The 24,013-nt window shown below is 34.1% G+C and overlaps 1 protein-coding gene across 1 annotated transcript in view; it reads left to right on the top strand.

Annotated features, from left to right (window-relative positions):
• Positions 1-24,012, top strand: part of LOC589875 (fibrillin-1) — an 88,628-nt gene extending 64,616 nt beyond the window's left edge. The window contains exons 38-57 of the mRNA XM_030989122.1: positions 505-630; positions 1,307-1,432; positions 2,498-2,596; positions 3,081-3,194; positions 3,790-3,903; positions 4,619-4,732; positions 5,715-5,813; positions 6,713-6,826; positions 7,445-7,558; positions 8,274-8,387; positions 9,753-9,851; positions 11,068-11,181; positions 13,999-14,121; positions 14,696-14,841; positions 15,778-16,006; positions 16,933-17,034; positions 17,250-17,388; positions 18,418-18,565; positions 20,149-20,202; positions 21,644-24,012. Coding sequence (XP_030844982.1) covers positions 505-630; positions 1,307-1,432; positions 2,498-2,596; positions 3,081-3,194; positions 3,790-3,903; positions 4,619-4,732; positions 5,715-5,813; positions 6,713-6,826; positions 7,445-7,558; positions 8,274-8,387; positions 9,753-9,851; positions 11,068-11,181; positions 13,999-14,121; positions 14,696-14,841; positions 15,778-16,006; positions 16,933-17,034; positions 17,250-17,388; positions 18,418-18,565; positions 20,149-20,202; positions 21,644-21,679 — 2,324 coding nt within the window. The 3' untranslated portion in view covers positions 21,680-24,012. The remainder of the gene's footprint in view (positions 1-504; positions 631-1,306; positions 1,433-2,497; positions 2,597-3,080; positions 3,195-3,789; positions 3,904-4,618; positions 4,733-5,714; positions 5,814-6,712; positions 6,827-7,444; positions 7,559-8,273; positions 8,388-9,752; positions 9,852-11,067; positions 11,182-13,998; positions 14,122-14,695; positions 14,842-15,777; positions 16,007-16,932; positions 17,035-17,249; positions 17,389-18,417; positions 18,566-20,148; positions 20,203-21,643) is intronic.
• Position 24,013: the final 1 nt, after the last annotated feature.

Here is a 24,013-nt window from a genome sequence, read left to right as displayed (position 1 = left end):
TCTTAAACTTCTTAAACTTATGTATTTTATTGTTTTGTTGTTTTATTTTTTATTTCTAACTACAATTCAACTATTTTGACCCCAAAACAAACACCTAAGCTTTAAAAAATAACAAATAACCAATGTTTTATCTCTTTTTAGGAAAAATGATATTTCCTTATGTTTTGTACACAAATCACAAAAAATGAGCAAATTTCGGGCTGACATGCAACGACAAAAGGTCATGTGACTTTGTAACTATACATCAGATTTTCAAAAAAATAGTTTAAAAAAAATTGTAAGACTTAAAAGAAAAAAAAGTCATGAAAGAAAAAATTTATATCTGCCGCGGTTCTGGAGTAGTCGCTAAATTGTTCCCGGGGGGGGGGGGGGGGGGGGTCAAATTACAACATGTATGTATTCATGGGATATTGCTTTTCTATTGAGACCAACATTACTATGATAAAATGAAATGAAAAGATCAATGGATTACTTCTTTTCTTCTGTTTTCTTTCCCATATTTAGACATCAATGAGTGTGCAAACCTTCCAAACCCATGTGAGAATGGAACCTGTAACAATATGGACGGGACTTATGGGTGTACCTGTGACACTGGGTTTCAGGCCAACGAGAGCGGTACTGCCTGCAATGGTAAGATTCTTACCACTAGCAAACAGAAGGGCATCAGTTATTACCTTTATCACAAGGTTAATGTCTGTATGTCTGTCTAGTTAAAACGATATCTCAAGAACCACTTCAGAAATGAACTTCAAACTTGAAGATAAATTTGTATCACTAAAGGAAGACGGTCTGAATAGATTATGGAGTAACTAGGTCAAAGGTCATTAATGAAATTCCTGGTATTTGCCTCGTTATAGCGATATCGCGATCTAGAATCACTAGAGATTTGAGGCACAAAATTGGTGATATTATGTATTACCCTATAAAGACAATCTAGTTGAATTTCTAGTTTAATAGGTCAAAGGTTACAAAGTTCAATTTCAACATTTTTAGATATAGCCTTTTTGCAATTAAAAAAAAAAAAGGACCACAGGAGATACGAGGCTTAAACTTGGTGATAATGTGTATCACCATATGAAGATCTGATCAGATTATTGGTTCAAAGGTCATAGAAGTCAGTTCATGAATTTACAGGTTTTAGCCTTGCTATTGCGATATCTTAAGAACCATAGGAGATGGGCTTTTTGTTTTTAGTGTGATATTTCATGGATAAATCCAGCCATTTCCTATACCTTTAGAGCGGATGCATATATGAGACGCAGTGGCATTTGTGCTCTTTTTTAACATATTTTTTATTCTTTCCTAGACATTAATGAGTGTGCTGGTGATGATAATCCCTGTGTTAATGGAGAATGCACTAATACCGATGGATCTTACATGTGCACCTGTGGCAGCGGCTTTAGATTAAGTGTGGATGGCAGTACATGTGAGGGTATGTACATGTACCCGAAACTTCCACCTTTGATAACATATAACGTCGGTGGGGTGACAAAACCTTGTATCTCAAAAATCATGAATTTTCAGGAGAGCAGAAAATTATTTCCTGTCTCAACAGACTTAGTGCTGTGACACCGTCCTTTGTGTGGAATTTGTGAAAAAACCAAGACAGGAGGCGTTCCATAGATTTATCAGGTGGTGTCGTAGGCCATCAGGTACACAATTATGAAAAAAATCAAAATCTCAAAAATTGAGATACAAGGTTTTGTCACCCCACCGACGATAAAGAGAACGTATACGTTTAATAACTAATGAGCTTTCTCATTCTTGTTATGTTGTTGTGGATGAATATCACCAAAAATAATTCCCCTGAAAGGATGGCTTTCCAATTCCAAATGCCATATTCAAATTATGCCAAGAAATAAATAAAGGTTGTGGACCACACTTTCATGCCACATACTGTGTATTTCCATATGTATTTTTCTGTGTACAGTTCATGGTAATGGAACCTTATACCCGGCTGTATCTTAATGTCTGCTTTATCAGAATACTTCAAAGAATCCATCTCCTCAAGTACCCTTTTGGTGTTTTACTGGATATTGAACCCAACACCCATCTCAGTTCACATAAAAAGAGTAAAGGCTTGTATCAATATGAAGTAAACCCCCGCCCAAATGTATAAAGCAATGGCAACGTCGTGACTGAGGTCTTGCCCATATTCCCTGAAGCACTGTGTTATAAGATACAGAAATGTGACGGATAATACAAAAGAATGCTACTAGATTGGACATTACCAATGTTCTGGCAATTAATATTTTAGACGTAGGCAGCGAAATTGTACAGTTTTATGTTTACATAGAGGACATTACTCATCATTTAAAAAGTTTCTTCAATGTTTAACTTGTATCAGTAAGATATAAAGCTTCTCTCTCTCTCTGCTTTTTGGCACCAACCCCCAGTCAATGAATGTATCAGAGAATTATTAATGCACGACATAACTACAGCATCCCTAACACACATGAGCGTGACCAAATATTCTACAACTTTATTTTTTGTGTAGCTGAGTGTGGTGGAGCTGTTTGTCAGAATGGCGGAGCATGCACGAGCACTGACCAGTGTGATTGTGTTACCGGTTTTACCGGTACTCTGTGCGAGACTAGTAAGTACCCCCCCTCCCCCCTCCCCTGAAAAATATATATATATATATATATATATATGTTTAGTTTTAATAATGATAATAAATAAATAAAAATGACAAATAAATGAATAAATCAATGAATACAAATGAAAAAATATTAAATAAATTAGAGATATTTTGTTGGTAAATATATAATAAATCAGGTATATATTGTTACTGTAACATCTTAGGAAGCTTTGAAGCTACTTATAACAAACTTGGCCCAATCAGCTAGCATATAAGGATTACCCTATTAAATATTCTTTAGGTGTAAGAGGTATTAAAGGTCAAATTAGTTTTACAAATGATGTAATTTATTCCTGAACTATCATACATTTACATTTAAAATACCACTTAATACTTATTTTTCCCTTTCATCTGCCCAAAAAGATTGATCTGTCAAGATGGAAATTATTTTCTCGTCACTTTAATCCCAATTATTGTCTTTGCAACTCAATTTGCACAGATACCAACGAATGTGCTAGCACTCCTTGTATGAATGGAGGAGTTTGCACCGATGCAGTCAACTCCTTTACTTGTGCTTGTGCTGATGGCTATACTGGGACTCTGTGTGGAACAGGTAAGCTATAAGGTTGAATCATATTACATACCTACATACATGCACTTTTTATGTAGAGCAATTGCTTCTTACTAATTAGGAAATTGAAGATGAGGAGCAATCAAAATAATAAAAAGAAAGAAACATTTTAAAGGTCATTTACAGAGCAAGGATGATATTGTGATTCACACAACAATCTATATTAACAATCTGTGGTAGGGTATGATAAGAGTAGCCTATTTCATCCAGATAATAGCGATTCAATTTTTGGAGCTAAGGTGTCTTAAATTTTCACACCATGTAACGAACAGTTCTACGTCCATTTTAACATTAATTTCACTTTTCAGGAAGGGGCACATCAAATTTTATGAAACAATGAGATTTTCCACGTTTTATGGAACAGATACAAACATTGAAAGAGAAATCTAGTTCATGTACTCCATTTGAAGTATTTATAAATTGTTTTACAAAAGAAGTCATTCGTTCCTGAATTGTCATTATTTATATTTTCAATATCAGTTTTTACTTGATGTTTCTGTTATCCGCCAAACAATAAATCCCTAGAAATGAAAATTTATTCATTCATTTCATTTTTCTTGGAACTCAACTTGTACAGATATCAACGACTGTTTAAACACTCCTTGTATGAATGGAGGAGCTTGTACTGATGGAGTTGACAGCTTTACTTGTGTCTGTGTAGCTGGCTATACTGGGAGTACGTGTGACACAGGTAAGCTATAGCAGATTGCATACTTTATACATATATATATATACACTTTTATATGAGAAGCAAAACTGAATCAAATGAAAACTTTCTCCTTTCTTGTCAGGAAATTATGGATAAAGTGACAAACAAGCAAATATAAAATGAATAAAACATCTAGTAATTAGAAAGGAATTTTTGTTTAATAGGTTTTTATTGTTTCAGTGTCAACAGAAGTGAAAGTAAGGACAAAGTATGGGAGGGTGTTTTACACTCCTTTCTATTTCAAGGAGACAAATAGCAAAGTGGGAGTGCATGGTCATTTTAAAAAGTGGAGTGGATATCGTGATTCCCACAAAAAATCTCATTGAAACAATATCGCTGCTTACATATTATGTTATTTTTTTTCTGGGGAAAAGTATTGTACTATCAAATCCATTACTGTATTTCGGACATTGATATCATGTTTTTTGTTTTTGTTATTTTTTTTCAAGGGAGGGGGGGGGGGGGGCAGTCAGAGAGATTTCAAGGTAATACAAATTGTTGGTCAATGTAAAGAGATTTGATTTTTACAAAATTCCCTCTGGCAATCGAGATGATTATAAAAATGTGTAGATACTTAGCACGCTAAGTCAAAAAAAAAAAAAAATTAAAGCACATTTGTATATGGAATATATGTACACCTGAAATAATCCTATTCTAATTGTTTCATATCATTTTTTTTTTCATTCACCCGAATCAGATATCGCTGATTGTTCTCCTAATCCTTGTATGAATGGCGGAAGTTGTACTGATGGAGTTAACACATTTAACTGTGTCTGTGCTGATGGCTTTAGTGGAGATACTTGCACAACAAGTAAATAATCTTTAATCTTTACCTGAACAGTTGTTGTTTATTTTATTAATATGATAGTAGGTAATTTCATTTTGTAAACCGAGACATGACCATGACAATCAAAGCCAAGATCATTTTCGCTATCAATAATTTCTACATGTGGGACAGCACTTCAGATTTTATTTAAACACATTTGTGGCTTACACCCAGTTAATAAGACTGATTGATCGATCTGTATTGAAAAGCAAGTCAGAAAAATCTTGGAACCACCGGGACTTGAACCTGCATCTACTGCTTGCCTGGCAGTGACTCTACCACCAGGCAATCATCGGTGTTGAGCACCAAATATGTTTAAATATTTGAAATTTCTCCCAGAAAGCATTACATTTATAAAAGTTTAGATTTTGTTTTGACTTTATCCATACATGGATCTAAAACTCGGCTTGTGAAGATCACAAAGGTGTCTAAAATTACACTATGAGAATTAAATTAATTGTTGTTCTTTGTTCATATTTCACTGAAGTTATCAATCTTTGTACAAATAATAGTAAATAATTCTTCTGATGATTTTTAGTCAATACTCGCTTTAAAATGCTGAATATTTTCAGAGTTTTTTTTTTTTTTTTTTTTTTTTTTTTGGGGGGGGGGGGGGGGCTGCTAATGGGCCATCCTGCTTATAACCTATGTCCCAACCTCTTTCATCATATCGAAATGCGTAATGCAGGCAAGACCGCCGAGGGCATTTCCCTTGTTTCTCAAACATGCCTGGTCCAATGTGTCATGTATGGGATTTTAAGTTACTTTTTCTTAGCAGTTAGGTTTCCTAACAGTTCAATTTTTTAATTAAACAAAATGTACAGTTGATATTTGGCCAATAAACTATAGGTCCTTGCAAAGAGTTATGCCTTTGCCCTTGAGATTTTAGCCTTTTGACAACAACATCCTCCAATGTGCCTATGGGTTTACAAATCATTTATCATGTTCTCTTCTTTCTTTTTTCCAGCTGATTGTGGCTCCATTGTTTGCCAGAATGGCGGAGCATGCGTAAGCTCTGGACTATGTGATTGTGCTACTGGTTTTACCGGTACTTTGTGCGAGACTAGTAAGTACCCTGCCCCCTCCCCTAACAAGTAATACAAATAAAATAAATCAATAAACTACTGAAGATACATTTTTTTTTTGTTGACGAATGATAAAATAAAATAAGTATTAGGTGCCAAATTCACTTTAAAACAATTTAATTCTAAAGACTCAATGGTGCAAAACTTGGAAAAACATAAACATTCCAGTACAAAATACAATATAACACAAAGAGAAGAACAATTGGATCAACTTCGAGCAAACAGGAAAAAATAAGTTTTAAGGTTACTTTTTAAAGAATTTACTTTAGGGATATCTCTGAGCCCTCAAGGTACACTATACCAGAGTGATGGCCCCACATGAGCAAAGGCTCTATCCCCCACTTTGTATTATGTTTTGGAAGAACAAGCAATCCGGAGTTTTGAAAATGTAAATATCTGGCAAGTGTGTAGTAATTAATCAAAGAAATATTGTACAGTGGTGCAGAGCCATGAAAATAATGAAACATAAGGAAAAAAAGAATGACTTAAGTATATCCTATAAAAACCTAGATTTCTCAGTTGATTTCTGACTGACTATAAATACTAGACACATAAGTTGACAAGGACATAGAAGAGTTTAACATGACACCAAGGTTACGACGATGCGAGGAAGGACTGATTACTGAATCTGATATGGATATATTAAACGACTGTATTTTAGCAAAATTTGATTTCGAACTAAAAGTTAGTTCAGTTTTACTGTCATTCAGTTTGAGTGAGTTTGAGTCAATTCAAGTTTGCACGTTTTTGACGCAAGCTTTGAGTAGTTTGGCAATCCAACTTACATCATTTTGATTTGGAAGGAATAATGCATAGATCTAGAACTTATTTTCTCGTCACTTTAATCCCAATCATTGTCTTTGCAACTCATTTTGCACAGATACCAACGAATGTGCTAGCACTCCTTGTATGAATGGAGGAGTTTGCACCGATGCAGTCAACTCCTTTACTTGTTCTTGTGCTGATGGCTATACTGGGACTCTGTGTGGAACAGGTAAGCTATAAGGTTGAATCATATTACATACCTACATACAAGGACTTTTTATGTGGAGCAATTGCTCCTCACTAACTAGGAAATTAAAGATGAGGAGCAATCAAAATAATAAAAAGAAAGAAACATTTTAAAGGTCATTTAAAGAGCAGGGAGGATATTGTGATTCCCACAACGATCTCTATTAAGAATGTGTGGTAAGGTATGATAACAGTGGCATTTTTCATCCCGATTATAGCGATCAACTTTTGGAGCTAAGGTGTCTCAAATTTTCACACCATGTAACGGACAGTTCTGCGTCCATTTTAACATTAATTTCTTGTTTTCGGGAAGGGGCACATCAAGAATAATAGACCTTGATATTTTTCATGAAATAATGTCTTTTTATGGCCATGTTTTATGGAACAGATACAAACATTGAAAGAGAAATCTAGTTCATGTACTCCATTTGAAGTATGTATAAATTGTTTTACAAAAGAAGTCATTCGTTCCTGAATTGTCATTATTTATATTTTCAATATCAGTTTTTACTTGATGTTTCTGTTATCCGCCAAACAATAAATCCCTAGAAATGAAAATTTATTCATTCCTTTCATTTTTCTTGGAACTCAACTTGTACAGATATCAACGACTGTTTAAACACTCCTTGTATGAATGGAGGAGCTTGTACTGATGGAGTTAACAGCTTTACTTGTGCCTGTGTAGCTGGCTATACTGGGAGTACGTGTGACACAGGTAAGCTATAGAGTTAAAGCAGATTGCATACTTTATACATATATATATATACACTTTTATATGAGAAGCAAAACTGAATCAAATGAAAACTTTCTCCTTTCTTATCAGGAAATTATGGATAAAGTGACAAACAAGCAAATATAAAATGAATAAAACATCTAGTAATTAGAAAGGAATTTTTGTTTAATAGGTTTTTATTGTTTCAGTGTCAACAGAAGTGAAAGTAAGGACAAAGTATGGGAGGGTGTTTTACACTCCTTTCTATTTCAAGGAGACAAATAGCAAAGTGGGAGTGCATGGTCATTTTAAAAGTGGAGTGGATATCGTGATTCCCACAAAAAATCTCATTGAAACAATATCGCTGCTTACATATTGTGTTATTTTTTTTCTGGGGAAAAGTATTGTACTATCAAATCCATTACTGTATTTCGGACATTGATATCATGTTTTTTGTTTTTGTTATTTTTTTTCAAGGGAGGGGGGGGGGGCAGTCAGAGAGATTTCAAGGTAATACAAATTGTTGGTCAATGTAAAGAGATTTGATTTTTACAAAATTCCCTCTGGCAATCGAGATGATTATAAAAATGTGTAGATACTTAGCACGCTAAGTCAAAAAAAAAAAATTTATGCACATTTGTATATGGAATATATGTACACCTGAAATAATCCTATTCTAATTGTTTCATATCATTTTTTTTTCATTCACCCGAATCAGATATCGCTGATTGTTCTCCTAATCCTTGTATGAATGGCGGAAGTTGTACTGATGGAGTTAACACATTTACCTGTGTCTGTGCTGATGGCTTTAGTGGAGATACTTGCACAATAAGTAAATAATCTTTATTCTTTACCTGAACAGTTGTTGTTTATTTTATTAATATGATAGTAGGTAATTTCATTTTGTAAACCGAGACATGACCATGACAATCAAAGCCAAGATCATTTTCGCTATCAATAATTTCTACATGTGGGACAGCAGTTCAGATTTTATTTAAACACATTTGTGGCTTACACCCAGTTAATAAGATCGATTGATCGATCTGTATTGAAAAGCAAGTCAGAAAAATCTTGGAACCACCGGGACTTGAACCTGCATCTACTGCTTGCCTGGCAGTGACTCTACCACCAGGCCATCACGGGTGTTGAGCCACAAATATGTTTAAATATTTGAAATTTCTCCCAGAAAGCATTACATTTATAAAAGTTTAGATTTTGTTTTGACTTTATTCATACATGGATCTAAAACTCGGCTTGTGAAGATCACAAAGGTGTCTAAAATTATACTTTTTTAAAAAAAATATCATGCCTTAGTCTATATTGCATTAAAGGAACTTGGTAACACTGTTCAGATTGGAGAAAATGACTCTAAGGTAGTTCAATGCTAGATGTTCAATTAAAGATAATCTAAAAATTTGAGTGAAAGCAGACCATTATTAATGATATAAATTTGGAAAAACTGATCTGATCGAATCGTTATTTCTCCCAACTACATTATTAAAATTCAATAACATTTAAGGTGAATGAAAATCGTCACAAAGCAATTAATTGGCTCTATATACCATTCCAGACATTCAAGTGTTGAAAGATTTTAAAAATCCTGTTTTATGTTTTATTATCATGGAAAAATGGTTGGGAATTTTTTTTTTTAATGGTTGGGAGAATTTACTGTTTTACATGGTGTCGAACAGTGATGCCTTTAAAGAAAACCATAAATATCTTTGTTGTTTGATAAATTTTTCAGGATTTTGTGCATGTTAGAGGGTTAGTACAGTAAAAGGAATATAATAAGTAACATTTCATATACAAATTACGCAGTTTCTTCATCAATCTTCAACAATGTTACAGAGTCACTTTAAAAGACTACCGTATTCATTTATTCACAGACTCTTGATTTGAAGATTCCAGTTTTCTCTAAGATTATGAAATATCTTGGATTTCCTTTTTTCTCAAACATGTGTCATGTACATACTTTTAAGTTACTTTTATAGCAGTTAGGTTTCCTTTTTGTTAGGTTTTTGTTAGGTTCACTTTCTAATTTAAAGAAAACAATGTAGACTTTGTATTTGGACAATTGAGTACAGGTCCTCACAAAGTGTTATGCCTTCGCCCTTGAGTGTTGTAGCCACATTACTACGACATCCTCTAATGTGCTTTAGGATCTGAATCATTTATCGTTTATCTTCTTTATTTCCAGCTGATTGTGGCAACATTGTTTGCCAGAATAGCGGAACATGTGTAAGCTCTGGACTATGTGAATGTGTTACTGGTTTTACCGGTACTATGTGCGAGACTAGTAAGTACCCCCCCCCCCCCCAAAAAAAAAAAAGAAAAAAAAAAAAGAAGAAAATAAGTAAATAATAATAATTATTAGAACATAAATACAATTAAGAAATGCATAAATGAATTGAGTATTCACTTATATAAATAAATACTGAAAATTTCAATTTAATATCTGATAGGCATGTACTTATCAATGATAAGGCTTTCGGACATGATCGAATCCTGTAATATGTTGCCATTTTCGTAATCAAATCAGTTTTTCCTTTCACACCATTAAGTTCTTTAACTCAAATGGAAAACCAACCTTGATAGCAATCTGCTCTAGAGAAATGCAAGAGAAACAGAAAAGTAGACTGGTGAAATTTGAATGAAATCAGACAAAACATGAGAAAGTTGTAATTTGTTAAAAGTTGTAATCACTGTAAATATAGCATCTTCAAATTGGCTGAATTGGTACAATTTTCCTATTTCTTCCATTTGCACACAGAATTACACAAATTCAGATTTCGATAAAATCTATGACTCAGTGGCTAATTTCTCTTTAGAAGACCTACATGTATACAAATATGCTACTAATACGCTTTGGAAAAAAAGAGAAATTTATGATTTTTTTTTGTTCATGACAAACGGGAGAATTAACCGTCACAATCCACTGACTAATTGCTACTTTGATATTTGCACGGATGTGGTGATTTAGTATTTCAAACATTCATAACTGTCTAATTATTGATCCGATTTCTTTCAAACTTTTGTTTATCTTATTATTCTGTTTCATGCACATGAAATTGTTACAAGGGATGTTGTTGTTTATTTGTTTTTATTTTTATTTTTTAAAAATAATTTTTAACAAAGTCTTTGAATTCGTCTTCGCTACTGATAGATTATTCTTAGTGTGCCTTAAATCTGTATCTAGTACATGTATATAGAACTTAGCAATTAATTGGTCCATAACTTTAATATTTAATCCTATTATTGTCTAGGCCTACAGGGCCAATGTGGAGAGCAGTTTTGTAAATTACAATGCCACTTTATTAGAATGAAATTTCAAATGCAAAATAAAGAAATAAAGATTATTATAGTTTCATTTAGGTGAAACATTAAGTCAATAGAATGTCAATGGCTTATGGTTGATAATTCATCTTTTTTTTTTTTCATTTTAAGACATTCATGAACCGGTGATTTCTATGCTATGCAAAGTTTGGTCATTGATTAATAAATTCAACCATCAGATATCAACGATTGTCTTCCCAATCCTTGTATGAATGGAGGAAGTTGTACTGATGGGATTGACTCGTTCACTTGTTCCTGTGTTGCTAGCTATACCGGGAGTATGTGTCAAACAGGTAAGCTAAATTATACCATTTTCTCACCGTCATAAAAACAGGAAATGGTTATATTTTATTTCTTTTTTTGGGTGGAGGCAAATAAGATGAAAACTCTTAAATAAAAGACTTAATTCTTAGCCTAGATTACGAACATGTTTTAAACATATTCGTAATCTAGGCTAAAAGTAGAGTCTGAACGTTGTAACGTTTCAGATACTTGTTTTTGATTTTCTTTTCATTTAATCTAATACCACGATCTCAAAGACTTCAAAAATATCATCTACCTTTTCCTACTCACTAATAGTTTTTTGCAAAATGCAATCTCATGTCCAAAACTCAACCATTTAAAAGGCCCATGACATCGAAACAGCGCTCAAAATACACGGGGGCGGTGGGCGATTCGCCCCCGTGAGCTACATAATCGCCCCCGTCAGGTTGCTCACGGGGGCGATTGCAAAATTAAAAATCGCCCCCGTGGAATTATAAAATAAAGATTATCTTTTCTGTCGTAACTTTAACACAATATTGAGTTTCAATTCACAAACCTTAAACCAATGAAATTGAACTTAGATTAGCGTGCAAGATTTCTCGTTCTATGAGTAGGCCTATTATTACCGATTCAGCTCGCAGTGCTGTGCCGCCGTCAGCAGTGGTTATAGGCCTACTACGCCGTTAGTAACGGTACGTGTGCACGCTGCCGCGCCATGTCTGCTGGAGCTATGGAGGCAATCGCGCAAGGGCAGAAACATGGTCATGGAGAAGTTTTTCGTTGTGAAAGCGTAAACCCGCTGAAATCTGGTGATTTCAAATGACCAGCAAATAATGAACCTCGACCAGTAAATCAATATTAGGGACTTTTAGATTTGCACGATGAGAACGTGGACTGCAACGTGTGACCTCCTTTTAAGGCACTGCCAGTGCTTAAAAGGACGTCACATGTGACTGCCAGTGCCTTAAAAGAACACGTCCACGCAAATCTAAAAAATCTAAAAGTCCCTATTGAGAAAAAGAGGAAGACCAAGATGTCGTGGAATGATATGGTAACATGGGCAAATCTACGGGGGGGGGGGGGGGGGGGAGGACAGGGGTTTTAGGCATTTAATTACGGTCAGAGAAGCACAAATATTTTGATGCCGCATTTGTGTCACTGGCAGGTCAGGGGGGGCGGGCATTTTTTATTTTATTTTTTAAGGTAAAATTTACGTTACTATCTTATTTTTTAACCGGTTTGGGAGGCTGGGGGGGGGGGGGGCTGGCCTGTAGAATCGGCCCGTGGATCCGCGCCTGTCCAAAATAGCACACACACAAAATCGCCTCGCCGCTACGCAGCTCAGTAAAGAAAGAATGTAAAGGTTGCTTCCAATAATGAGGAGGAAATAATGTGCAGAACGAGAAGACATCGAGAGAATGTCGTCACGGGACTAAAGTCAGTAACAGCTATGTAGCTTGTAAATTTGTAAGAGGGAAAATGCTGATTAAAATGATAATGATGAAACAGCAAATAATTGAGGAGTATCATAGGTACCAATTCAATGGATATTTGTATAAAAAAGAGTCCCCGTCAGTACTAAAAGAGCCCCCGTGAGAAGGCTCACGGGGGCTCTTTTTGGGGGGAAGAGCCCCCGTGGACAAAAAATTAATTTGAGCCCTGCATCGAAATACAAGTGTATTTCTGTTGGTGTGCTGTCCTGCATACATCTCATAATTTGATATGTAAACTTCTGAATTTGTTTCATAGATTTTTAAATATTTTTTTAAATATTTGTTTTTCAAACTTGCTAAGCTCCAACCCCAAAAACTTCCAGATCTCATTCCCCTTGTGACATCATCTGTCAGTCATCAATGAGCTAACTTGAGAAAGTGGTATGTATCTTTGCTGAAGTCGACCACCTGTTACAATACGTAATACAATAGCAACATACAAGTTAATAGTATAGTATTAATGACTGCTTTGAGAGAAATAGTTGTTTTATTACGCTCAAGGGAAGGTTAGAATTGTGCTATTCCCCGAGGCTTGCCGAGGGGAATAGCCCAATTGTAACCTTCCCGAGAGCGTATGAAAACAACTATTTCTCGAATATTAAAGCAGTCATTAATACTTTTATATGCCAAAAAAAAAAAAAACTAAAAAATAAAAAATAAATTTTTTTTTTTTTTTGTCGAAGGTGAGAGTCGAACTCTTGCGTACAATGAGTGATGAATCTTACACCAACGCCTTACACCACTCGGCCATCGCGCGCTGTTCACGAGCTTGGCAGTTTTGTACAATATATACATTAAAGTGGATTGAAACCGGCTTCGGCGTGATGAATGCTTCGCAAAAGCACCCTTCTTTTACTTTTGCAATGCATATTGGCACGAACTTAGATCAAGATCTATCGGCAGATGTTGTTTTTTGTTTTTGGAAGTTTATTTTCGTCTTCATGTCAACAATGCAAGATAAAATTGTCGGTAAGATCGATCGAGATTCAATTGTATTGAAATTACCGACCAATCCTTCGCACACATACGGTATCCTCGATCGCTCAAACCATTTTTTTAACATGTAAACCTATGGGGTAACCATGGAGGCTGACCTATTTTTTTAATAACCATGGTTATTAAAAATAGTAAATGTTTTATGCATGGTTACCGGGAATTTTACAGGAACAGTTGAAGTTTATGAATGCAATTCGACCAATCAGATGGCTGGATTTCTTAAGTGAGGTATATAATTATTAATATTATCATTATTATAATTGTTATCATATATTATCATCGTTTATATTATGATAATTATTATCAAAAGTTACTCATCATATTGTTTCAAATTTTCATTTTACCACTTTGCCATAGATGTTAATGAGTGTTTGATTGATACAAGTCTCTGTAGTAATGGAAGATGTGTCAACTTGGATGGATCATACACGTGTGTCTGCAATGCTGGATTCATGTTAGTCAATGCAAATTCTTGCAATGGTATGTCTAAATATAAGTTTTTCTTTTTCAATAAGGAATAATGTAGGTTTAATGACCAACTTTGTAAAATTAAAAAAAATATCGAAAGATAAAAACAAACAAATCAATATCAAGTTCGTTCAGTTTTATGCAAAATTTTATGAAGGAATAGTTCATCATCCAAATAGCATTTTGATATAGTTTTTTTTCTTGTGATTTCATAGTTACATATTCAAAAGTGTGTAACAAATTTTCAAATGAAAAAAATAAAGTGAAAAGCATTCAAATTCACACCAGACGAAATGTGGTAGAAATTTGGCCATTCAATTGGTTAGGGCATGAATAATGTACCCGGTAGGTGTTAGCTGTACATATATGAAAATTACTTGATACATTCCTTATAAATCATCTGACGAGAATGGTATTGTATATATTGTACATTTTCCATCTGTAGTCTCCTTATGACAATCTTGTTCCATGAGAATACAAAACCGAATGTATTAATGATTTTTTGCCTGGAGGAAACACATTGAAGTATCCATAAATATATTGGCTTCATGTCATTGTTTTTTATATTTTTTTAATGTATATCCAGCTCTCCCAAGCAGTCTGTCCACTAGTCAAGTGACTGTGAAGATCACAGGACAAAGTCTGAATGGTGTACCCCTGACGTATACATCAGAATTAACAAATAGGACATCGACCAAATTCATGGAATATGAAGTTGCATTCTGTTACATTGTAAGTATATCTTTCTTCACCAGTAAATGCGAGAAAACTGACGACAATTTTTTAGACGCAGATATGTGGTGCTTCTTCAGCTTGCAAATCCAACACACTACATCATCACCATATATCACATTAAGATGTCTATACAAATGTCAGGTAGTGCAGTAGTCTACTGAAACTTGGTAATAAAGTGTTGGTTCCTCCTGAACAAATGCTACTTGTAGATCCATGAAATAAAAGAGAATATACTTGTAGTCCTTTCTTTATGCCTCCGCCACTGAAGATGGTGCAGAAGACATTGTTTTTATCGTCTTGCCAGTTCGTCCTCCGTTCATCCCATTTGAACAAAACTCAGATGAAATATGTACAAGTATGAGTATGAAAAGTTGAACTGACTATATTTTTGGTGTTAAAACTTGAAGGTCAAATGTCACAGGCTCATAAATGTGTTTTCAAATACCAAAAATATATCTTGTTTACGCAATAACTTGAAAATGCTTTGAAGCAATTCACACCATACTTGGATGAAGTGTGCATGAACATTCAAGGATGAACTGATTGGATCTTGGGTGAGAGATGTCAAAAGTCAAAGGTCACATGGTCATGAAAGCGTTAAACTTACCAGAAAATATATCTTCACTGCAATAATGGGTTGATGTCAAAGTCAGAGGAACATTCATATAGACAGAGGTATATTGGAGAAGTAAGAGGAGACACTCTACTGCTATGGGTTATTAGTGTTGTATTTCTGATCATTTTGTTGTTTCCAGAACCTCATAGTTTACATCAATTTGTGTGCACTACATAATCACCCTGTATCTATTGATTTTTCAGTGCATGACTGGAACTGAACTTTATCTTTGAAAAAAAAGGAAATATATTTACATGAACTACATATGTATACAAGCATACTCTGATTCTGGCTTTCTCTACTTTCTCATTTATCAGTTCAGCCAATACGTAAGGGAACAGTTAGGTTCTCAACTTGTTGATGCTAATTGCATAGTGCTGTCATTCAGCCAAGGTAGCGTAGTCGGTGACGTGCAAGTGGAACTTGCTGCTGAGAGCCAAAGTGTAGCAGATGGGCTTGCTGTGAGTTTATCTGCCTTATCTACCAACATTGATCAAAACTTATCAGCTAATGGTCAAACTCTGGTAGCATCTATATCGGCAGAAGGTAAGAGTAAAATCCAGGCTTTTTTCACCAGCCATTCTTCTCTTAAGACACCTTACAAGAGGATATTATCTTTTTAGTTGTCAAAACAAATAATGTTGTTGTTTGTGACTTGGTATCTTGACATGAGTTCAGCTGTCTGCAATGTATAAAGAGCCACCTTCGCAAATGACAGGCAATGCCAGAGGACACAATCACAGGTCAATTTCAGATACTTTTTGCATTAGAAATTTATAGTATACCGGTAGCCTTGCAAATGTTAAAAGTTTGTGATTTTAATTTGACGGTCCTTAATTATTTGCAAAATCATATCTAAGATTAACTGGTAATGAACTCTAGATCACTAAGGGCTAGAGTGAGTATCTGATGCAACCAAGGGATAAGATGTTGTGTTCAAGATACACTCGAACATACAGCAAATAGTGTTTGTTTTTAAAATTTGTTTGTGACAAATAATTCTTGAAATTATGATATCTTGGAGTGACTTGCATTTGAACCAATTGTTATGTCATACAATATCGAATCAAAGATGGTTCTGTAGTAATACCAAGGCAAGAAAAGGCATGGTGCTGGTGCACATGGTGTTTGACATTGTCCAATCCATGGGATTCGACCCCTGTGCAGTCAACCGTGAAGAGATGCCCAACAAAAATGGTACTAAAATAAGCTGGAGGAATGACGCTACTTATCATATTCTGTACTTATAGTTCTATAGATTAGGCAATTTCAAAAATTGCACACATCTAGCTGTCAAAGCACATGTAGTATTCAGTAGACTGTATTATTATTATTACTATTTGTTCATATTAGAGTAGTTATGGAGTTCTTGTGTTTTCTACTGTTTATACCTTGTCAATAAATAACGATAAAATAAGTTGGTCAGTTATCTGAAGTAATTTGAATCATTCATATATCTTTGAAATGAACAGTTCAGTGCGATCAAACGAACTGCCAGAACGGTGGGACATGTACTTCTGCTGGACAGCCTTGTAATTGCCCAGCTGGTTTTACAGGAGACCTTTGCCAGGATGGTAAGTTGTGTAATTAGTCATTTTTAGTGTGCTTATGCTCCCTCTCACTCATTCTCCCTAGGCGTACACGTTTATATATATATATATATATGGTTTTATATACAGTTTCACAAGAAATGGATGTGAGGGTACTCTCTTTTCTTTGCGTACATGTACATGTATATTTGTTTGATCATGTTTTTCCTAATCTCATATCTGATACATTTATTTTGCAGCTCCTCAAGGATTGTCGAATGGAGCCATCATTGGTATTGCTCTCGGAGTTTTTGGTTTTGTTCTCGTCCTCATAACCTGTGTCTGCTGCGTTTTCGTACAAGGTGTCAGACGAAATCAAGCAACAAAACTGATGCTCGCGTGAGTATTACAATACATTTACAAATGAACGAGCTCAAGCTATTACTGACCACATCTACATGTATGATTTCAATATATATGACGACTGTAGTAACAAGATAATAGCTCTAGAGCTTGAATTGGATAACACATTACATTAAATGGTAGTTTTATGTTGACACAATTCAATAATACTTCGTTAAGTATGGGACCTATATATGTATTTTTGACTTGCCTTAGATGTATCTAAGGCAAAACAAAACAAACAAACCATTCTTTTATTACGAGCATACCAAAACTCTTTGTATATATGTTTATACATGTTCTTACTTATTGTTTATTGCTGTTATGAATTTATGTTCAATATTTTGTTATTAATATTATTATCATATCTATATTTGTTAAACTATAATGTACATCATTATGTTTAACAGGGCCTCATGGAAGACCACCATTACTGGTGATAATGAGTCACCTTGTCTAAATATCAGAAATAAATAATTAAATATATAAATCTAGAGGTGCCTTGCCAAGTGATATTTAACTTTTCTTGACATGTTGTATGAATGCTATTAAGAAAGTGTCTATCAAACTATCTATAAATCTGCTGCCTATTTGTACATATCTCTATCTACCTGTCTACATTTATTTATATAATTATAAACCTTTGTCCACCTTTCTATCCATCTGCATACCTGTTTTTCTATCTATCAATCTGTCCCACTCTGTGTAACCACAGATCTCTCTTGATTCTCTTTGAGATGCAGAGAACCACTTGATTGGACCATCACAGTTCTTAGTGATGGTCTTCTGTCTCAACACATTTTGTAAATTTTGTGATGCTATTACTCACAATGTTTATAACACTGGCAGGAATTGATTCCTTGAAGTGCTTGAGTAACGTATGGCATAATAATCGGGAGCGCCAGGAGTGTCACGTATGAGAGACATGAGCGCTATACAAGAACCCACTATTATTATTATTATTATTATTATTATTACTTATAACAAAAATATATAACAATGTTTTTTTTTTTTTTTTTTTTTCAGTGAAGAACGGTATGTCGATTCGAGCAGACAAAATAGAGGCTTCTACGGAAACAAATCTTTCAATGGTTCTGAGGAGTACGATTCTCTTGAAGGACGCCGGTATGCAGTTGGTCAAGCTTTGGATCGACTGCGCGGAACTGATGCACAGGTATAAACGGTTTCCTTGTCCATGTGTTTAAAGGGATAGTTGAGTTCTGTTTTCAGACAGCAAATGCCTTTAAAGTGCATGGTTATTGCTCTTATTCTTATCTATGACATTTATAGTGCCCTTTTAGAACCTAAAATTGCTATGAAGATAATTTTAGATCCCAAAATGTGTGAAATTTAGCCAATATGATCATACCAATTCAGCTCCACTTTCCAAAAAACACGGTGACCGTTAATTAATTATTTCATTCAAAATAACAATACATGAGCCGGCTAATTGTGGGTAATATAAGCAACACGAAAATGCCAACAAAAAAACCAACATCGGTATGTATATGAAATATGACATAAAAGGCGTTATTTCATTTTTTTGCACGTTTTTTTCAAGTTTTTTTACACAAGTATTAGAAATCGTTATATTTCAGCCGTCTCTGAACCGATTTTGATCAAACAAAGATGATTTTGTCATTTAAATATTATGTTCTTTCAAATTTGACACTCAGTTTTTCATTATCTTACAAAAAATATTTTTGTGTAGCGCCCTCTGCAACAGAACTTAACTCCCTTTAACGCTATATACCACACAAATAATCTCCCTCTTCAACATATATTTATCATGTAATAGATATACCAAAGGCTTTTCATAATTTACAAAATAGCTGAACATTGTAGTTTTCACACACCTGCACATACATCACTTGTATAGGAAATGTATTACCATCCTTACAACACCATACTTGCCTCCTTTAAACGATGTCATGCATGATATTTATCGAGAAATGAAAATGTGTTTCAATTTAGTTTCTTACATTTATATTCCTCATTTGTTTACTACTGTTTCATATTCATAGAGAGAAGCCAGAAGTGTTCCTATACAAAATATGCAATTTTCTCAAAACAATTATAGTAATTGCTTAATGTTTAGAATGCATGATGGTGGGGCAATGTGTGCTTGAAATTAAATGATTCTTTATGCAACATATACAATGAATTTGACCCCGACACAGCAAGGATTATCAACATAACAACAAATAGTGAAAACAAAACAACCAACAAAATCATCAAGGCGTGGATGGTGAATGTGCACCGCCCCCCCCCCATCCTGTACTTAACCTCCAGGACATATACCACTGCTTGAAATACCCACGTAGATATCAAAATCTGAATGTCAGTAAGGAATTATATTCAGCTTGACAATGAATGTTCACATTGAATAGACCATTTTACTAACTATTTCAATTTATACACATTTCTTCTCCCCATTACCAGCCATTCCGTTCACCTGCTAATAATTGCATCTCTATGAATGGGATACACTTTGCTTACATTATTTCGTGCTATGTTGGTAAATCCTCTGGCAAGTTTTTGAGTAGTCAAGAAAAACATTTGTTTAAAAAGTATGCATACAATTGATAAACAGGTCTAGTGAATGTTTTTTTTTTTTTTTTTATTGTTCAAGATACAACTAGATTCTTGATTATCTGTTTTTAATCAGTATACTTTTCAATTTAATGATTTTATAGATTATGTTTTGATAGAAAAAGAAATTATCAAGTCTTTTATTATTGTTTGTCTTCCCAACAGCATCATGGAGATCGCAATTTCAGGACTCCCTATGTGGTAGATGGGAGTGAAACGGTATGTAGAAGATTATTTGCATTTGACAATGCTCTGCATTCGTAGTGTCATTTATCAGGAGAGTTTGGCCAACCATATTTGAGTTGGGCGAACCATTTATGAGTTTGGCAAAGCATTGCAAATACTGCTATGATGGGCAGACACCTAACAAAGATACACCATGTTCTGACCAACTGAAATCAAGCTGGTCAAACTCTTGTGTATATGGCTCTGAGTTCATGTAATACGGTATGCCACCTATCAGATGTCATGGGCCAATTTATGACTTCTGGGCTAGACATAAAATCTGAGCTCTCTCGGCGGTATTGTTGCGTGGCCTTTTCACCCACTGTTTGTGGACATTTGATGCATACAGAGTCATCGAATGAAGAACTTTGGAACGTGTCAACTCCTTTCTCCCAAGAACTATACAAGATTGGCATAAGTTACCCCTTTAAATTGGTGGGAAAGTTAATCTGCCCTTTCAAAATTCTTTATATGTATTATTTAATGTTAATTTAAGTAATGATAACGATCTTGGTTTGTAATAGGGCTTGATACATTGGCCATGTCTCAAAGCACTTTATTGTTATAGTATTACCATTTGTCATTGGATTTAGGCTTGCCTGCACACAATGCATGCAAATGTAGGCACATTCTCCTGAGGTACCAACAGCCCAGCCAAGTGCCATTTTACAGAAAACCACAATGCTAAGCAAACTGCAGTGACTTTCGCATCATGCCTGGTACCCATTTAATACCTGAGTAGAGATTAGTAATTGTGGATTAATTCCAGTCAAAGGACATTATTGTTTGGCTTGGATTCGAACCCTCAACCCTTGGATTAAAAGTCAAGTGAATGGACCACTATACCACGACACCTCCACTTTGACCGTCTTAGGAAAATGAACCATTCCCAGTCTTAATATACTGGAATTACTTAGATAAACATGTGTAATTATGGTATTTTGCAATGCTTGTCATGTCACATTTGTGTCTTTTCTTAAACCCCTCATTTATTATTTATATTTTAGAGTGTTCTTATCACCAGAAAATAAATTGTTTTATATGTTACTAGTTCCATGTTGTATCACTTGATTCCAAATATGAGTTTTAGAGATATTACTTTAAATATTTTAACTTAAATTATTATAACACTCTCAATTGTTATACAAGAAACTTGTGAGTAGACTATGGAGTATGCAGTGCACCCTCAGCACTCGCTTCTGATAGGGCTCACACGGAACCGAAGTCCAACTTGGGTTCCACATGCACTGTTTTATATCCTTACCTTTTAACCGTGAATCCATTAGATGCCTGGTTAAATGTTGAAGTTTGATTTATTAATTCTAGCAATACATAACTTATTTGTGTTAAGTGATTGGTACACTTTAATACCAAAGGATATGTATTTTCTTTCAAACTTTGATTTTCTGTTTTGTTCTACTCTTCTTTATTACAGTACAACGGTGTGGAGCGAAATCCAATGCATTATTGATCACCAAGAAACTTACCTTCGGACAAAGAACGAATATGACAACAGAAAAGAATTTAGTGAATTAGTTACGTCTTATAGATAGATGGGTTCTCTTCTGGATAGGCTAAATATCAAAGTGTATACAATCATATTATTAGATTAAGTAAGGGCATACTTGCATTTGATAGATTGACTGATTTAATTGATGAAATCATTCCAAGTCTCTGTTACAAACAACCATACTATTTTATCAATTAACAGCTTACTTGCATTTGACCGATTGGCTGATTGAACTGATGTAATCATGTTAAACTCACATCATTTTAAAAAGACTGCTTTTCAGCAAGTCTGTGTTACAAACATAAAACTGATGTTATACAGATCAAATTGGATATAAGTACATGAATGATTTCAATGTAATTTACTGTATCTGTGAATATATAAGGGCTTCATTGTTAATCTAGAAATGGTTTGATATCATATCTTTATTGATCAAGTAATTTATATTCATGTTACAACAAATTATAAAAATGTGGTAAAAAATGATTTCACCCAAACTGTTATCTAAAGAGCCAATTCCTATCACATGCTTTTAACGTGTACCAATTGTAAGTCTTTAAATAGTACTAATTTTCTATAGTTTTATTTCAATTGCTTATGGTAGCGGGAGTATAACACCTCCTCTCTCTCTTTCTCTCTCTCTCTTTCTCTCTCTCTCTCTCTCTCTCTCTGTCTCTCTCTATATATATATATATTAGATGAATACACTATTTAGCATTCTGATTTTGTATGAATAGATTTAAATGCATATGATGTAGAAAGGAGGGCTATCAAGTAAACAGAATAGTATGATCACATGGGATCAATCCATGGCGCTGAAACAGTACAAACAGTAATTTTGAATCTTTCCTTTATGAATATAAATAACATTATTTACCTCTTGTACTTTTACCTGTGACATTTTTGCCAGGCAACAAAGTAACCCCCTTGATAGGCTAAATATCAAAGGGTATACAATCATACTATTATATTAATTAAGGGCTTACGGTATTTGCATTTAACCGATTGACTGAATAAATTGATGTAATCATGCTAAGTCTCTGTTACAAACGATCATACTATTATACTAATTAAGGTTTACTCAAATCAGTCTAAAAATACTGCTTGTCAGCAAGTCTTTGTTAAAAACATAAAACTAATGATATAGAAATATTTGAAGATAAATATAAAAAAGAATTGAATACGATTGTCTGTATCTGTGAGTGTACAAGGGCTGCATTGTTAATCAGGATGGGTTCGATATCATATATGTATTGATCAAGTAATTTATATTTATCTCACAAAACATCATGAATGTGGTAACATATGCTTTCTCCTTAACTGTTATCTAAATAGCTGATTCCTATCTCATGCTCTTAATGCGGATCAATTTTAAGACTTTAAATAGTACAAATTTTCTATATATTTATTTCAAATGCTTATGTTAGCGGGGAGTATACCATCCCTCTCTTTCTCTCTCTCTTTATATATCTATTAGATGAATACTCTTTTTAATTGATATGGTTTTGTATAAATAGATTTATTTGCAAATTGTGTAGAAAAGGGCTATCAAGTACCCAGAATAATGTGATCATATAGGGTAAAAACATAGCACTAAAACAATACAAACAGTAACTTTAAATATTTCCATTATGAATAAAAAACAATATTTTTTACCTCGTGCACTTGTACTTGTGACATTTTTGTCACATACCAAAGTTACCCCCCCCCCCCACCACCAGGAATATTTTGTATCCCACTTACTTCCCTTTCAATTAAAGGATTGTGTAACAAGGACTTGTTTGTTTAGTTAATTAATAAAGGTTATGCAGATTAAATGAAGATTAAGGGAAGTGTAACCAAAACTTTCTCGTAGGTCCTTTCTCTTGTTTAGGAACGTGTCGCTTTAATAAAGATGTAGAAATGAATTGGGTTGAAAAAGAAAAAAAATACATGAATGTATGTATGATGTATTGAAACAAAGCAGGCTTACAATGGATGTGTCATGTAGCACAATGCAAGTAAATTTATTAACGCACACATACTTTCTTTTGTCTCATTGCCATTTTAAAATATGTTTCTAAATATGTAATATATCTTTTGTGTAATTTCTATATTCATGTTCCTCCAAAGCCATTCATTATACAGTACTAGGATATTACCCCTTATAAGTCTTTCATGTTTCAAGGATGTATGTTTTTTAATTTTTTATATATATTTCTGTTCGTATGATATATTTTTGTATTGATATATATTTTTCATTAGAGATCACGAGTAATTGAAATAAATGTTCCAATAGGGAAGACTGCTGAATAG

Source organism: Strongylocentrotus purpuratus, unplaced genomic scaffold, assembly GCF_000002235.5.
Source record: "Strongylocentrotus purpuratus isolate Spur 01 unplaced genomic scaffold, Spur_5.0 spur5_scaffold_18, whole genome shotgun sequence".
In the NCBI taxonomy this organism is placed as follows: Eukaryota; Metazoa; Echinodermata; class Echinoidea; order Camarodonta; family Strongylocentrotidae; genus Strongylocentrotus; species Strongylocentrotus purpuratus.
This window is presented reverse-complemented; position numbering and strand designations above follow the sequence as displayed.